Genomic DNA, 15,989 nt, shown 5'->3' with positions numbered 1-15,989 from the left:
CAAAAAAAAAAAGAAAAATAATCAATCACAAATCAAAATAAAAGGAAACGTACCTACCTACCTACCTACCTAAAGCCTCACCCCCGGCACCGACCCCAAGCTGCACCTAACCCTAACCCTAACCCTAACCCTAGCTGATGCCTCGTCAACCCTAGCTGATGCCTCATCAACCCTAGCCCCACTCCATTCCTCCCCACTGACCACCACTTACTCCACTCGCCACTCACTGCCCCCTTGCCACCCCTACCCATCCCACCCATGACCAACATCCACATTCTTACCCATTCCACCATACTCATCCTTCATCTCATCATGCGCATGGCTGTTCATGGGCGTGAATTGAGTCTTTGATGGTGATTCACAATCCCCATCCCCCCATTGACACTTGCCCGTGTCACACGTTCGTCTGAGTCGCATGTGCGGGTTGGTGGGTGACATGAATGTCATTCAACATTTCATGATTCGCCATTCGTCACTTGTTCGATTGTTTGACATTCAATTGATTGTCATTGATTATTGTTCATTGATCATTCGATTCTTTCTGCTTCTCTTGTTGGTTGCTATCCATGTTTCTGTTCTTTGCCGTTCATGGTTCCACATGCTTTGTTGTTGCTATTGTCGGCCTTCATGTTCGGCTGTGGTTGCTCTTGGCTGTGATGGTTGACTACAATCGACATGCATTCTCATTGATCATTGCCTTTGCTCTTGTTGTTGCTTTGTATCATTATTCGTCATGCTTTTTTGTTCTTGACTCCCCTGTTTTCTTCGACCTTGACGTCCACATCCATGATCGACCGTTGCTCACTACACTATCGATTCTCAACTTTGTTGTCGTCAGTCATGGTCAGTAGTGTTGCATGTAACGTATTTTGTGTTGACCCTGTTGTGTCGTGGTCATGGTTGATCTGCAGATCTGATCGATCAACCGCGCCCTACCCCATCGACCTCAACGTCACCCGAGTTCATCCCATTGCCTGCTAGCTTTGTCCAGTCCCTGTTGGCATACGCGTACGTTTGCTGTGCAAGCCCATGCTCATCGGCGCCTACGCTCGTGCTCTCTTTCAGATTCTGGTTCTCCTCTACCTCCCGCTCGCCCAGGCAGCGTTTGCCATCTTTGGCTGCCGCCGCGACGAGTCGGGCACCTGGCTGATGGCGGCCGAGCCGACGCGCCGATGCTACGACGTTGCCTGGTGGACAGGGCTGTTTGTTCCAGGCTTGGTCGCTGTGGTCATCTATGCCATCGGCGTACCTACCGCCGCCTTCGGTCTGCTGCGGAGCCAGCGGGCGGCGCTTCCACCCACAATCTTCCTCCTCCGCTTCTCTTTCCTCGTGGCCCGCTTTAGCACGGCCGCCTGGTGGTTTGAGGTCACCATCATGGTGCGCAAGCTCGGTGTGGTCATGGCCATGACCTTCTTTACCACCGATGCCAGCAAGGCCAACGCCGCAGTCTTCATCCTCGCATTGGCCGTCTTCCACCTCGGCGCCAAACGGCCCTACCGATCGCCGCTGCACAACAGGCTGGCGGTGCTGGTCCTCGCGGCGACGGCCGGTGTACTCTACGGAGGCACCTTTGTCGACTACATGCTGCGGAGAATAGTTGTGATGATTGGCGTCCTCGTCAACATCCTCGCCATCGTGGTGGGCAACTTTCTCGACATCCGCCTCATCCTCCGCAGAGAGGCTCAGCTCGAGATCGACGAGTACTACGTCGGCGGGACACTCAAGGCGGTTGACGACGATGCTACGGGGACCGAGCTGGGAGACCTCGGCTCGCTCGCCCGTCATCGCTCCCGCACCATGTCCGATGCCGCCATCTCGCTCTCAGCTAACTCGCTAGCCGCCGACTCGGATGCGGTCGTCGTCCCGAAACACATCGTCATATCGGACCCGGTCGTTGCCGTTTCTGCGTCTGCTGCCGCCTCGGCATCAGCACCGTCCGAGTCGTCATCCGCGTCGTCCGCGACATCGTAGGCGGCTTGGCACAACCCCGAACAGGCTAGGCAGAGCGAAAGTAGAGTATGATATACCTGTGGGTAGTGACACAAGTGGCAATGTATCAGTCCCTTCCCCCACCTCCTTCTCTCCTCCTTCTCCCCGCCTTGCCCATCATGCTCCCGCCGCACAATACCTTCACACAATCTCGTCGCCGTACGCTTTACAGTGCTACACAAAGAACACGAAAAGCAGGTTCGAGCTGTCCGCAAACATCTCGCGCCGCTCCACATGTGCGATGAGGCCGTACTCCATCATGTGAATGCCGTGGATGACTGCCGTCGCCCGTGACGAAGCCATCCCATACTCGATGAGCCAGTCGATAAGCTCGGCGGCAACAAACACGCCGTCATACCTCTTGAATCCCGCGCGACGCGACTTCAAAAGTGCGGCCCGCATCTCCGGTACGAGATTCATGTACGCTAGAACGTCCCAGCGCGTCCGGCCGATCTGCTCCGAGTTCGCCTCTGGCCACTGCTCAGCGTCGTCGACCGCCGGCGTCGCCCCGACCTCGGCGAGTGAATCGACTCGAATGGCGTCAAAACCGACAAGGATGTTGTTGGCTGGACGACTGCCAGGCAGTTGCAGCTCGCCGAGGACCTCTTGTCCGCGCGCAAGCACATCCGCTGCCACCAGCGTCACTGCCATCATCGCGGCTCGGATCACTCGCGCCTCGGACGGCACCAGCTTGGCTGGTTCCATAGCCAGCCCGACAGCCTTCACCTCTTCCGCAAGTAACCGCGTACGTGCTGCCGCCACTTCGAGTGAGCCGTAGCCATAGATGGCGAGCTTGAGGGGCCTCCGACACTCGGTGATGGTGTGTGGGAGCCGCATGGCGCGGACCGCGTTGTCACCGGTCACGAGACCCTCGACAAGAAGAAAGCCCTGCATGGCGAGCATAGCCGCAAGCGCCAGCGCGTCAGCGAGGACCAGTCGGGATGAAGACGCCGACATGACTGTCGCGAGCCAGTGCTGGAACATAGTTTGGTCGTGTTGCAAGACAGCAATTGAAAGAAGGGTCGTGAGCGCCTTGTCCACCGCCCACGGCAGTGCGCACTTATCATACGTCTCGATGCACAGGTTGCGCGCCTTGGTCAGCTCGCCTGACCGGAGGTACCCGGTCATAAGCGCCGAGTCTACGTACGCCATCCACGCCAAGTTGCCGATCCACTGGGAGATGTGACGTGCCTGCAACAGCCACGCCTCAGCCTCGCCGGACCGGCCCATGTCTCGCGCCGCAATGCCGAGCCCAGTCATTGCGTACACCGTCAGCGACGGGTCGTCAAGCATTCGCGCCATCCGCAGAGCAATACGCTGCCACGCGTGCGAGTGCTTAAAATCGCCAATCTTCCACAGCACCCAGCCACCGGCCGTGTACATCTTCTGCATGCTCCGGCTTGTCGTCGTCGTCACGCCCTCTGCACGCGCAAGCATGGCCCCGGCCACCAGCGAGTCGTGTGCCGCAGCCAGATCTCCCTGTACAAACCGTACACGAGTCTCCACAGAGTTCGCACCAAGTTGTGACTCAACGTCGTTTGCATGCGCATCCAGCAGCGTTACAACATCGTCAATGTTTTCCGTCTCCACGTTGTGATTGAAGAGTGCGCTGGTGGCCCGCCGCAGCAAGTCGACCGCATAGACGGTGAGCGCAAGCTGCCGATCCGCCATGCTCACCTTGACAAACCCAGACGCCGCCTCGGCCCGTTCGGCAAACGACGATGCCTCGCCAAGGTACTTGCCCGGGACCTTTGCCGCCACATGGTGCAGGTGCGGCGTGAGAAGGTCCAAAACCTCACTTCCTACCGGGCTGCCTCCACTCTGTCCGGCCTCGAGGTCGGGTGTTGCCCCGTCCACAAACCTCGAGTCCATCTCTGACGTGCTCGGTCCGGCCGACTGCATGTGAGCAGGCACTACAGAGGAGCCACGCAGTCGGTCGTTGTGGTGGATAAGAAGGAGGAGTTCCCTGGCGCGCTCGATGCTGCGCGTCGCATCCTTGCCCACAAGCTCGATGTAAGCTGGGATGAGCAGCTGCGTGTCCCATGCCGCCTTGCTCCATCCAATGTACATCAGAGGATGGGAGTAGACGCTGTGGTCGGTCTCGGCCAATGCGCGCCCGATATGGTACGAGTAGAACTCTATGGCCCGCGACGAGAGCGTTGCCAACAGCGCAAATCGCTCAATGCCGTAGACAAAGGCAAACTGTGGCCGCTCGGTCATCGCCGTCGACTCGAGGATTTCCATCTGCCTTAAGAGCCGGAAGACAACCTGAAACTCGACCCGCTGCGCCGCCTGCACCATAGCGGCAAGCTCGGTGTCGCCCAGCGTATCTGGCTTGCTACGCAGACGGGCATACGCCAGCGCAAGCACAGCCGTATCGTGACTCCGCCCCACCACCGCAGCCAACTCGAGCAGGACAGCCACCGAATCAAACATATCGTCGAGCCCGCGCAAGTCAAGGCTCTTGAGCACAGAGTCAAGAACGGCACTGCGCAGCGAGGCTGCACACGTTCGCGCCGCGTCATGGCACAGCACCCCGCTCTCTGCCATCCGCTTTGACGTCGACGACGATGCCCGGCCTCCCAGCCACATCGAGCTCAGCGCTTGCTGCGACGCAACTTCGGCCTGCACTTTGTCGAGGCCCATCAGTCCCGGCGCTACCCGGCGCTTGCTCCGCTGTGGCCCTGGCCTGTCACTCTTGCGCTTGCGTCGCGACGGCGTGCTCCGCACCGGCCGCGGTGGACGCCGTGCGCTGACGTCGCTCGAGACCTCTCCGTGCGACAAGGCTGTCTGTGCTCGCCCTGACTCGGGACGCATAAGCAAACTGTTGCCGCCGCCATTTCCCAAGCTCACGGTACTCCGTGTCGACAGCCCACTCCCCACCAGCCCGTTGCAAGACTCGTCAGGCGTGCTTATGCCAGGCGTGGGTGGATCCAAAGGCGACTCGGTCACGGCTGATGCATTCGTACCGGCAACGTCAGACTCGTCGCATCGGAACAGCGGATCAAACACAATCGTCGCAGAAGCAAGAGACCCCGAGTCGCGGGCAACCCAGCCCTCAGACGGGTTGCGCTCCGGAACTGTATCACACAGCCAGTTGCCATCGCGCGCTACATGGCTTGCACAGCAGATCGCGCACACTCGTGTCGACTCACCCACCACGACATCAAACGCCAGCCCAGCCATGCCCGGGAGCTTAGCCATTGCCGATGACCCGCCCATCATCTCGAGGCGAAAGCGCTCAATCGATGTGCACGTGCTGAGGCACGCCACTGACTCGTCCAGAGCCCCGTCTATGGCGTCGCCATCGGCTGCCCAGACTCCACACGCCTCATCCAGCACACGCCCGCCTTTGTGGGCCCGTGCATCAGTCACCACTACAAGCGAGATCTCGGGCTTCTCGCACAGCAGTACACGCAGCGCAGCGTGGGTCGCCCGGTCCACCACGTTGTAGTTTTCGACCATGATCACAGTCGCCTCCGCGCCGCCCACGCTCAGAGAGATGATAAACTCGGTGAGCGCATGTGCAAGCACAGCGCCAAATCCATACCGATGCGAGCTCGGTGATGCCTCATTGCATTCGCGATCGTTAACTCGTGTCACCGAGCTCCACATGTCGATGCCACCAACACTCAAGCCTCCGACCGCACTGGGCATGTCGACAATAATCGTGACTTGCGACTGCATCGCTGCCGCCAGCGTCGAGCTTGCCATGAGATGTTCGGGTCCCCGGATGATGTCAGCGAGTACGTTGACCGAGTCCTCCGAGAGTGTACTGCGATGCTTGGCGGCAAATGCCATGAAACGCGCCACCACATGCTCACGTGCCGAGCCAAGCTGCGCCAAACGGCTGCCGCCAAAGCGCGACCAGAGGAGCTGCTGAAGGAGGAACGGGAACTGCGGGGATTTCTCTGTCGCCGCCACGACCTCTGCCGTGTTGAGCGTAGTGTACATCAGTTCCACGTCGTCGATCTCCCGCACAAGCTGCCGCAAGTGGAGAAACATCATGTCGATGTTCCGCTGGGGAGTGTCAAGTGACGGCGATGTGCAAAACGAGAGCACCACCGCCCGAGGCGTCGCTGTCAGCCGCAGCGCAAGCTCCACAAACGCTGTCGCCATTGTCGACTCCTCGCCAAGCGACCCGCGCCACGCCGCCACCTGGCCGATGTGCGTACCAGTCACCCCATGCGCAAACGCAGCCTCAAAAAACACATTCGCTCCGTCATAGTCCTGCACCGAAATCGCAAGGTAGTTGCCGTACAGCCCCAGCCGTTGCGGAGAGACCAGCAGTCGCTCAAGATTGTACTCGTACACGTCGGCAGCAACATACCCGAGCTCCAGCTTGTGAAGCATTCTTCCGACATAGTAGATAATCGTCATCGACTTTCGCGAAGGCGCCACAACTCGAGCGCCGAGCGCTCCGGCGCCGAGTCCGATGAGCAAAGACGACGCCACAGCCACCATTGACAGCTCGCTCCCGCAGTTGTCGCTGCAAGCACCGGCAAGCACGACAATGACTGCAGCGAGACCAGCAAACAGTCCGCAGTACGCCTTGTTCATCGCTGCCACAAAGAACGGTTGCATCAGGCACGTCACGCCTGCCAAAACCGCAGCCACCCCAGCCAGTGACACTAGCACGGCCAGCCGCATGGTTTGGGCATCGGTAGCGACCGCCGCCACCGCCCACCACGTCTTGCCAAACAGGATCATCACGTCTAGCCAAGAGTTCGCCCGCCGTGCCACATGTCCCGACCGCGGGTCCGCAGGAAACAGGTTCGCCACCAGCACACACGCCATTACCGCATGCACTGAAACCAGAATCGCCGCAAACATCGCACCGCCCAGGCCCCATTCGCTCGCACACTCGCAGCCCCACAGATGCCCCAGCGGTTGAAGCAGGGCATGTAGGGCCGGCAGGTACAGAACCCTCCCAAGCACTCGCCCAAGCCCAGACGCAACACGGGAGACGAGGGCTGGCGGCTCTGGTGAGCCGCTTCTCAGCGAGTAGAGCACCGCCGCGTTGCACGTCACCGCCGCAACCGCGAGAGCCGCAAACACTGACACAACGCCGCTGCCGATCGAGCTCGAGAATCCAATGAGCAAGTCGAGTGCGGCCACAGAAAATATGCGCATCATCGCGTCGGGCACCGCAAGTCTTGAGATAAATAGCGCAAGCGTAAAGAGTTGTATAAACTCGATGCCGGTCACCACCAGCGGCACAATCTGCATCGACACTCGCGGCCGCACAAACGTCGGTGTTCGCGCATCCACAAGCGACAACAGCAGACCCCGCAGTCCGCGCTTCCAGCCTCTGGTCACAGTCTCTCGGCCCTTGGCCATTGGCGCCGTAACCTGCCACGCTTCAAGGTTGCCGCGCATCGCCCGCATCACCGCTTCGTCAGACTCGGCCTCGGCTTCGGCCTCGGCCTCGGTCGCCACCTCGGGCAGACCATCCGACTTCCACGACCGGTCGAGCTCAATCGCAAGACTTCCAACAGAGCCACCCGGCACTGCGTTGTCGGCAACAAGCTCGCCGTCGCAATCCCTGTTGGCATCGCCGAGCGAAACCGAGTCGTACGATGCGCTCGACCGCAGAGATGACGATGAGTCACCCACGTCGTTCTCCGCCTCTCGCACCTCCGCCGATGGCCCTGCTGTCGATGATGATAATGAGGACGGCGAAGAGGAGGAAGAGGAGGACGAGGAGGACCAGCCCAGCCGGGACGTGTCAGCCGAAGCGATACTGCCGTCGAGACCGCTTCCAATGCGGCATGACTGTTCGCGGTCGGCCGTCGGCGAATGAGTTCCGCCGCTTGGTTGGACCTGGTCACCCCCACCCGCACAACCACCTCGCCGGCTTCCAACCCTATCCGTTTGCGTCACGCCACCGTCGCCTGATACAGGCATAGCTCCACAATATGCTCCCTGCGAAGACCGCGCTGAGTAACGGGAGAGAAGGGTGTTGAACTACCACCTCTTCACGGCTCCCTCCACGACAAACGCGCGTCGCCGCAGTGTGTCGAGTGCCAGCCTGTCAGCGAACGCATGTCGTGCGGAACGCGAGATCGAACCGTTGACCGTCGGCAGGCAGGGCAACGCAATGCAACCTACGAAAAGGCCCGCACAATGCTTGCTTTCTGGAGAAGCAACAACTCCAAGTCCTTTTTCAGACTCTTTCTAAAGCGTAGGAGGAAGGATCGGACTTGGCTGTTCGTCGCGCGCCCTCAACGGCTCGCCATGGTGGGAGCCTCACCCGGTCTCACACCGGATCTTGCGGCGCGTCCGCAACATTCATGCAACTCCTGAGCCGCACTTTGAGTAGCCAATAACTGTCACGCGACTTTTTTGGCGTAATTCAATTATTGAACACATGCGCTCACAATCTGCCAAACGCGCGCAACGCTGATTTGTCATCCACCCGTAGATAGCGGATGCCGGACACGCTCTCGACGCTCAGCGCACCGGGAGGCAACGCGGTAGTGAGCTCATTGAGCAGTCGTGCAAATGATGACGTCTCGTACCTCACCGCGTACTGGTTCCGAAAAGTGAAAATCCCGGCGTCGACAATGCCGCGGAGCGGCAGCGCCGACTTGGCCGCAAACTTGACCACCAGGAACTGGGCGCACTGTCGCAGCCGCCGGATCGAGAACATGCTCTCCTTGGTCGCCGCCTGTGCCGCCTGCAGGTTGGCCTTCTCGCGCGCCGCAATTCGTGCCGCCAGCGACGCCTCGCCCGTCACTGCGGATGTACTCCTCGCCGCCTCTTTGCTCGCCTTGCCAGACGCCGCCGCAACAGACCTGCTGCCGCCGCCGATGCGTGACGCGACCCGAGAATGGACCGAGAACGGAGATTGCGGCGTGGTCGCCAGCGAGAGCGAGTTCTTCTGCGATGCCGGTGCCGCACCGACCCTGAGCACGCTCTTGACTGCGTGCGGGAGCGCATCGACCCGGGCCTCGATCATCGACGCCACTCCGCCCGGGTACACGTCACGCCCGCCGAGCGCCACGGCCTTGTCCAGCTGCATCAGTACAGCTTCAAACTTGGCGCGCCGGACTGGCCCAGCGCTGGGTCCGGCAAGCGCAAATGAGATGCCGGACACATTGCTCTTCGTCGTCTCACCCCGCACGATCGAGCCGTACATGTCCGGCACCAGCGCCACAATCTTGGTAAATCGCGCCACGCTCAACGAAATCGAAACCATGCCCACAGCTCCAAGCTCAAACCGTGACGCGCCACGCCGCTGTAGCTTCATCGCCATTAGCGACGCCTCCATTTCCTTGAACACCTTGGCCAGCTCGTTGAGCTCGTCGGCCACAAACTTGCGCCGCGGTGGCACCTTGCGCCCACCTAGTCCCGCCATCCTGCTCCCTGCCACTCGACTGCTGCTGCTGCCACTGCCACCACTCTCGTCGGGCCTACCAACCCGTCGCGCAGCGCCTCCTTTGCCCGACCGTGCTGCTGCCGCCGCCCGCAGCATCGCGGCCCGCGGTGTGATCCGCGCCGTCGGCTTGCGGCCCGCTCCCGCACCTGCACTCTCGCGCTGGGCCACACGCTGCGGCGGCGGCGATGGCGACGGCGACGATCCGCCCACTCCGCCCACCCCGGTACCAGCTGCCGCAGCGGCTACCGCAGCAGCGGCTGCAGACTCGGCATCGGCGTCCTCGTCCTCCTCGCCGCCGCCTGCGGTGAACACCAGCTCGAGCGGCGACTCGACACGCGACTTAGTGTGCGCCGACGACAGCAGTCGCGCCTTCTTCGCTGGGTTCGGTTTGGGCTCATCGCCAGACGGCTGAAGCACGACCGCCATCGCCGCCGCCGCCGCCGCCGGGCTCGGTGGCTCGGCCCTCGCCCGTTTGCGCGACAACGACACGCTGCTTGAGCTCGCCTCTGACTTGCTTGGCCCATCACGTACGCCTGACGACGAGCGAGTCAGCAGCGAGCCCTTGCTCGCCTCTCGTGCGTCGGTGGCCTCTGGCAGCTCTGAGCGGATGACGCGAAAGTGGCCAGCCAGCAGCGTCTGGTCGGACGAGGCTGAGGACGGGCGCCCAACGGCTGCCGGAGACGGAGCCATCGACCGCGGCGGGACAGGCGAACCCGTTCCTTTCCGAAGGCCCCGACTGGGAGTATTACGTCCACTAGACATATGCTACCTGCTCTCCTCTGCTCGAGCCAAGTGGTGTCCTTCTCCCTCCCCTCCGCCTCCCGCCCTCACCTGGTGTCCGTTAGCCAGACCGGATCGAATGTCCCAATCTTTCGTTCTCGACCTGCTGCCTGCTGCCGAGCGAGGGGACAACGCCGCGAACACGGTTGCGTGGAGAGATCGGGGCGAATGGCGTTACGCAGGACATGTGGATGACGTGGGGGGTGATGCTGGCTACCTGGATGGGGTAGGGTGGAACGAGGCCCAGTTTAACCGACCCAGCCGCAACCAGGTAGAATCTCGCCCCACAGGGCCAGAGCTGCAAAACAGCTGCTGTGGCCATCGACGGGCAGAACCACGCACACGTACGCAATAGCACAAGCACATCCACAGCTCGCATGCCCACACCAATGATCCTTGTAAGTTAGAGCTATGTTCAACATCTCCTAACTCGCGCCGTAGGGCACCATCGACATTGCTCACCCCCATACATCGCTCTTAGAGAGTCTTGCTCGCTCGCTCAATGTCACCAGACTCTCACACTCGCCAGCCGGGGCCAGAGCCAGAGCCACATCTTCTGGCACGCCTCTCTCGACCACACAGAGCTTGTCCGACACACGCCCACCTGTGGCACAGCTGTCCAAGTCACTGCTCGCCGCCTTGCTGCGTCGCTGTCATGGTCCAGCTGCGCTCGTCGAGGGTGGTGGGCAGGAGGTCGTCTTCGTCGTCCTCGTCCTCGTCCTCGTCCTCGTCCTCATCATCGTCCTCGTCCTCGTCCTCATCATCGTCCTCATCATCGTCATTGCCATCGTCGTTTTCATCACCATCGTCGTCGTCATCGTATCCAGAACCATCGTCAGTGAGCGACACGGACGCGTACAGCGCTGCCGAGTCGTCAGCGTCAGCCAGCGCCGTGAGCGTGATGCCAGTGCCGGTCGCGGCCAAACCTGCGGCCCTGATCTACCTGTCGCACAAGGGGACATCATCGGGCCCGAAGGAGTCAATCCGATTGCCGAGAAGGAGCTCCGAAGGATCCATGCCCTTGGCGTGCCGCAGGCCCGGCGCAAGGCCCCACCAAAGTGGTCTCTGCCGGCGACTTCCCGCCAGCCGTACTCAGCAGCAATCCTGGCTGACTCAGGAACACATCCTAAGCATGACGCCATGTTCTACATGCATATATGTGCCAAGCCTCAGCGGCTGGTGTACTCGGGCTGGCTCACTTGTGATGAGGCCGAGTGGATGGCTGCGTACTTGACGGCACACAATGGCCAGCTGCCGATGCCCCCGCATGTGCCTTCGGCCGCCGAGGCTGTAGGCATGATGAGGACGGCGGATCTGGCGGCGCTGGGCAACGCGACGTCGCTGCGGCCCAAGAGCCGATCGGCCCGCACTGCCGTGAGCAAGGCGAGCGAGCTCCTGCTGCACGCGTCGCCACTGCTAAAGGCCATGCTGGAGGGCCTCAATCTCGAGGTTGCCGCCCGTAAGCGCGAGGCTGTCGTCGTGCGACGAGCAAACCGCCCACCGTTTCCGCCGACCTGGCCGAAGCTCGACTCGGCGACCTCGCGCACCGCTGTGCTCAACATCCAAGTCGCCACTGCGTACCGAATGCACCCGATCCGCCCGGCCATGGCGTTCCACAAGTTTGTCGTCGGGCATGCGTGCGGTAAGTCTCGCGTCGCCGACTACCGCCGCGAAGTTGCGTTCTCCGGATGGCTCACTGCTCAAGAGGCTCGCCTTGTCCGCGACGCCATCGTTAAGTGCATGACTATGCTGGACAAGTCGAGCCGGAATCCAGAGCCAAAGTCGCCGCCGAGCGCCCAGAGCCGGCAGCCGCGGTGGCCAGTCAAGTCCGTCGATCCGCTCGCGTCTCAAACCCGCAAAAAGCGCATCCGAGCCGCCGTCAAGGCGAAGAAGGTGCCGAGCCATACCTACTTTCCGCAGATGCACCACAAGCTTGCCGATGGCACACCCATTCCGATATCGGTGAGACGCCGCGCCGGCGTGGTGCCTTCGGACCACGGTCCGATGTACCTCTGCCATGTCCTCCACCCGCGTACCAACAAGCTCATTGTGTACTCTTGGCTCACCCTTGCAGAGCTGGACGCGCTCATTGTTCATCTCATCGCTCTCGACAAGCATGCGCGTCCGCAGCGCTCCCACGCTCGTCGCCGCGGCAGGTCGGTGAGCCCCAAGGTGTCGGCAAAGCGGCAAGTCCGACGCCGACGCCGACGCCCCGCCGCTACCGCCGACGCCGACGACTTTGACGACAGCACAAGCGACCGCCAGGAAGCGGAGCGGCCAACCAAGCGCCATCGGGGCCTGACACAATATGCCCCGCCAGGCGACGCGTCGTCGAGCTCATCATGGTCGACGTCAGACGACTCGGACTTTATACCGCCTACGGTGAAGCGAGCACACCGCCCGCTGAGGTAGGCGCAAGGTGATGGGTACTTTACGAGCCAGACGCGGGTCAGCTAGTTGTTGAGAAGGAGGTTGAGCATGGCTTCGGTCTCGGTGTAGCCGCGGCCATCGATCTTGAGCGACGACATGAAGGCATCCACCTCCTCGCCCGACAGCTTGTCGCCGAGCTCGAGGAGCATTTCCTCGAGGCGGTCGGCAAGGATGCGGCCAGAGGGATCGGCACCGAAACCGAGCTCGTTGCGGTCGATGGTGTCGATAGCCTCCTTGAGCGTTGCGCTCGGCACCAGTGTCGAGTTCTTGGCGTCGATCATCATGACAAACGAGTTGAAGTCGCACTGCGAGCCACCGCCGGCAGACTTCCACAGGTCGTCGATCTCCTTGGCCGTCTTGCGGATCCCGTTCGACATGAGCTGGTTCGACAAGTCCGATTTGGTGATGTAGCCCTTGCCCTCGCCATCAATGTACTCGAAGAGCTCCTTGTACTCGGCTGCAACCCGCAATCATTGCCATCAAATGTGAGTTACCGCCCCCCTCACAGACTACCAAAGAAAGGAACCTGCGCAAAAAAATGCCCCAACCGACGTCAGGCGCCCACTGGTGGCCGCTGCCCGCTCCCCGCCCCCACAACCACAACCACAACCACCCGTGAGCCCACAACCACACACAGCCTGCTTCTTCGCACGTACCAATGGTGTCCGAAGTAAGAGTATCCTGTCCTTACACGCACCGCATGGCAACCGTCCCGCAACCGCCCCATGCCGTTCGCCACAGGGTGAGTTTGGTCGCCCCCGCGCCTGATGCAGTGAGTTCGGGTGAAAAACGAGACTTTGGCCCCCAGCGCACGCGCACCCTCCCGGCCGTCCCTGCACACAAGCACGTCCTGCAAGAAACATCACATGCGCAGAGGCAGGTCAACTACCCAAGTTGCGTGTGCATTGCTGCATTTCGCTCCTTGCCCCTCATGCGTACCTCGCTCGCGATGCCGAACGACGACTTGCGCTTGGTGCGACGCTTCGACATGTTTCAGAAGAAGTGAAAAGCCAGGTGTAGCGGCGTGAGACGACCAACGCACGGAGCACGGGCCCAACCAAGGCTTGGGATCTGGCTCGGACCGAGCACGCCTTGCCAAGGCTTACAGCCATATTGCAGAGGCGCGCCTCGAGTCAGTGGCTCGAGCACTCCCAAGCTCATGTGTCCCAAGACGGAGTAGCAGCCAACGCAGCCACACAAGCCATGGCTTCAGCCACATCGTCCAATGCAGTGCAAGGAGGAGCAATGACCATGCCCGCATGGACGGTGGTTTGGGGAAGGGACAAAGTTATGAGCTCTCTGCTAGTCCTGCCCAAGCAAGGTGTCGCTCCTTGCGCCAGTACACTGCCGAGAGGTCGACCCAGATGAGCGGCGTGACAATGCCGCGCTGGCGTCGAAAGGCATCGACGGCAGCGCGGCAACAGGCTAGCGCGCCGTAGTCGTCAATGATGACAAAGCCGCCAGGAACGACGGCGTCGTAGAGCGTGGTGAGGACGGTCCATGTCGAGGCGTACAGATCGCCGTCGACGCGGAGAAGAGCCAGCTGCAGGCCTACCTCGGCCAGCGGTGGAAGACTCTCCTCAAACCAGCCTTCCACAAGGGTGACCCGCTCGGCGAGGCCATAGGCAGATAAGATGCTCTCGACCTCCTCTTTGCTCACCGCAAAGTCGCCAGCAGCAAATCGCGAGCTCTCATCGGGATTCGATGAGCTGCCAACATCAGGCAGGCCTGCAAACGAGTCTGCGCCATAGATGGTGCGGCCCGCGGCGGCGGCGCCAGATATGTGCAACATGCCTGCCATGACCACAAGCACGCCACCGCGCCAGACGCCAGCCTCGAGCACATCGCCGGGCACCTTCTCGGCGAGCACGGTGGCCATGGCCATCTGCACGTTGGTCAGCCGCTCCAACCCAACAATGCTGAGCACGCCCTCGCGGACCGGCGCCGCTGATCCGATACCAAACAGAGCACGCGTGTCGAGCAGACCGCCGCTTGCCTCGTCCTCCACGTAGCCGATGACCGAGTACTTAAGCAGCAGGAGATACAGCGCCTTTCCGGATCGAAAGTAAAGCGTCTCTGCCCCGGGCAAGCCCGCAAAGGCCTTGACCACCGCCTTGTCTCCCGGCGCACGCGCCACGAGCTTGCAGAACTCGCCCCAAGCCCACCGCGCATCGTCCGTCCCGCCGCTCGCCTCTGCCTCGGTCGTCGTCGTCGCTGCCGCCACCGCCGTCGCCGCCACCGCCGTCGCACTGCCACCTCCTTCCGTCTCGCCCTTTCCACCCCAGGTTGCCATCACTGTCGCGCGAGGTGACAGCGAGTGCGGTGTTTGCTGGCTACCCAGGGGGGGAGGAGGGAGGGGGGGGGGGGGGGGCGAGGGGGGGGGGGCTGAACAGTGCCAGCTACGACGGGAGCTTCCGCGCTCTGCAACTGGGTCTTCTGGTGTGCAGCAGAGAAGGGTTGATCTGGTGTGCAGCAGGGAAGGGGAGGAGGTGTTGCTTTAGAAGGACGACGCCTCGCCCTCGTCGCGACCAAAGAAGAAGATAAGGCCTGATGCGAGGAGGCAGAGCTGCTGGAGAACGATGGCGGCGCCGGGCCATGTGGTCTTGACCTTGTCCGAGTCGCTAGCGTAGTGGGCGGCCATGATCCAGAACCCGCCAATGACACCAGCAAAGGTAATGACGAGGGCAATGAGGAAGAAGACCCGCGCACGGTCGGCCGACCCGTTGGAGAACATCGAGCTGGCGTCGTTGCTGAGCTGGCCGGGCGAGACCAGGTTCATCCTGTGGCGTGGCGGAGAGCATGCAACGTGAGTGAGCGAGGGGAGTAAGAGACGACAGGGAGGGGTCAGGGTGGGGGTGGGGGAAGCACGATAGAGCTTGCGTACATGACGAGGCCGCCAGTGGAGAGCAGGCCGGGGATGTAAAAGTCAAAGCCGATGGCCTTGTCGTTGATGTGGTCCACATACGCATGAGCATCGATCCACATCCACCAACCGATGGCAAACTGTTGCCGTCACCATACATCAGCATCGACATCGCGGCATTGCCATAGTACCGCCATCGACATCAGCATTGGCATCGGGAGCCGGGGAGCACCACGCACCCGCGTCCGACCGTCCGACCGCGCCACCAGACAATCCAGGCACAGCCATACCATACCATGTCATACCATGTCATCCCATACAATGACATGCCATGACATGCCATGCCAGGCCGACCCGTCCGCCAGGCCGACCCGTCCGCCAAGTCCGCCAGCCAGCCAGCCAGCCAGCCAAGCCAGACGGCCGCCCACAGCACATACCACAGCACATACCCACCATAACCCAGAGTGAGCCACTCACCCTACTCCCATACCTACACATGGTACATCCCTTGCCTGCCCTTGTCGCCTTCCCCCCCCCCTCCCCCCC

General features: G+C 61.6%; 8 protein-coding genes across 8 annotated transcripts; 2 read left to right on the top strand and 6 right to left on the bottom strand.

The window, feature by feature from the left end:
• Positions 1 to 1,029: 1,029 nt before the first annotated feature.
• Positions 1,030 to 1,971, top strand: AMSG_01971 (uncharacterized protein; the record flags this gene model as incomplete). The annotated part of the gene is made up of 1 exon (XM_013906013.1): positions 1,030 to 1,971. The coding sequence occupies one exon, from the start codon at positions 1,030 to 1,032 to the stop codon at positions 1,969 to 1,971; it is 942 nt and encodes a 313-aa protein (XP_013761467.1).
• Positions 1,972 to 2,138: 167 nt separating this feature from the next.
• Positions 2,139 to 7,989, bottom strand: AMSG_11681 (uncharacterized protein). The gene has a single exon (XM_013906033.1). It carries the CDS (start codon positions 7,894 to 7,896, stop codon positions 2,164 to 2,166), a length of 5,733 nt encoding a protein of 1,910 aa, XP_013761487.1. The 5' UTR covers positions 7,897 to 7,989; the 3' UTR covers positions 2,139 to 2,163.
• Positions 7,990 to 8,330: 341 nt separating this feature from the next.
• On the bottom strand, positions 8,331 to 9,959 carry AMSG_11680 (uncharacterized protein). The gene is made up of 2 exons (XM_013906032.1): positions 9,409 to 9,959; positions 8,331 to 9,336 (listed from the first exon to the last, which is right to left on the bottom strand). The coding sequence occupies exons 1-2, from the start codon at positions 9,794 to 9,796 to the stop codon at positions 8,366 to 8,368; spliced, it is 1,359 nt and encodes a 452-aa protein (XP_013761486.1). The 5' UTR covers positions 9,797 to 9,959; the 3' UTR covers positions 8,331 to 8,365.
• An 815-nt stretch (positions 9,960 to 10,774) lies between these two features.
• AMSG_01969 (uncharacterized protein) lies at positions 10,775 to 11,115 on the bottom strand (the record flags this gene model as incomplete). The annotated part of the gene is made up of 2 exons (XM_013906012.1): positions 10,775 to 11,084; positions 11,111 to 11,115. The coding sequence occupies 2 exons, from the start codon at positions 11,113 to 11,115 to the stop codon at positions 10,775 to 10,777; spliced, it is 315 nt and encodes a 104-aa protein (XP_013761466.1).
• Positions 11,116 to 11,290: 175 nt separating this feature from the next.
• AMSG_01968 (uncharacterized protein) lies at positions 11,291 to 12,314 on the top strand (the record flags this gene model as incomplete). Its single annotated transcript, XM_013906011.1, has 2 exons — positions 11,291 to 12,272; positions 12,307 to 12,314. 2 exons carry the CDS (start codon positions 11,291 to 11,293, stop codon positions 12,312 to 12,314), a joined length of 990 nt encoding a protein of 329 aa, XP_013761465.1.
• A 188-nt stretch (positions 12,315 to 12,502) lies between these two features.
• Positions 12,503 to 13,721, bottom strand: AMSG_01967 (uncharacterized protein). Its single transcript, XM_013906010.1, has 3 exons — positions 13,520 to 13,721; positions 13,237 to 13,261; positions 12,503 to 13,037 (listed from the first exon to the last, which is right to left on the bottom strand). The coding sequence occupies exons 1-3, from the start codon at positions 13,568 to 13,570 to the stop codon at positions 12,604 to 12,606; spliced, it is 510 nt and encodes a 169-aa protein (XP_013761464.1). The 5' UTR covers positions 13,571 to 13,721; the 3' UTR covers positions 12,503 to 12,603.
• A 127-nt stretch (positions 13,722 to 13,848) lies between these two features.
• On the bottom strand, positions 13,849 to 14,873 carry AMSG_01966 (uncharacterized protein; the record flags this gene model as incomplete). Its single annotated transcript, XM_013906009.1, has 1 exon — positions 13,849 to 14,873. One exon carries the CDS (start codon positions 14,871 to 14,873, stop codon positions 13,869 to 13,871), a length of 1,005 nt encoding a protein of 334 aa, XP_013761463.1. The 3' UTR covers positions 13,849 to 13,868.
• Positions 14,874 to 15,077: 204 nt separating this feature from the next.
• On the bottom strand, positions 15,078 to 15,565 carry AMSG_01965 (uncharacterized protein; the record flags this gene model as incomplete). Its single annotated transcript, XM_013906008.1, has 2 exons — positions 15,078 to 15,360; positions 15,465 to 15,565. The coding sequence occupies 2 exons, from the start codon at positions 15,563 to 15,565 to the stop codon at positions 15,078 to 15,080; spliced, it is 384 nt and encodes a 127-aa protein (XP_013761462.1).
• Positions 15,566 to 15,989: the final 424 nt, after the last annotated feature.

The sequence above is a fragment of the Thecamonas trahens genome (genome assembly GCF_000142905.1).
Source record: "Thecamonas trahens ATCC 50062 unplaced genomic scaffold supercont1.7, whole genome shotgun sequence".
Taxonomy (NCBI): domain Eukaryota; order Apusomonadida; family Apusomonadidae; genus Thecamonas; species Thecamonas trahens.
This window is presented reverse-complemented; position numbering and strand designations above follow the sequence as displayed.

Excerpts from the sequence above, each read along its gene's own strand:
- AMSG_11681 (XM_013906033.1), bottom strand. The coding sequence starts at position 7,896 with ATGCCTGTATCAGGCGACGGTGGCGTGACGCAAACGGATAGGGTTGGA.
- AMSG_11680 (XM_013906032.1), bottom strand. The coding sequence starts at position 9,796 with ATGGCGGTCGTGCTTCAGCCGTCTGGCGATGAGCCCAAACCGAACCCA. Across the intron at positions 9,337-9,408 it reads AGGCGCTGCGCGACGGGTTG|GTGGGCGCAAGGTGCCACCG; the intron begins GTAGGCCCGACG and ends TGGCGGGACTAG.
- AMSG_01967 (XM_013906010.1), bottom strand. The coding sequence starts at position 13,570 with ATGTCGAAGCGTCGCACCAAGCGCAAGTCGTCGTTCGGCATCGCGAGC. Across the intron at positions 13,262-13,519 it reads CGTTCGGCATCGCGAGCGAG|GATACTCTTACTTCGGACAC; the intron begins GTACGCATGAGG and ends GTGTAAGGACAG. Across the intron at positions 13,038-13,236 it reads TCTTACTTCGGACACCATTG|CCGAGTACAAGGAGCTCTTC; the intron begins GTACGTGCGAAG and ends TGCGGGTTGCAG.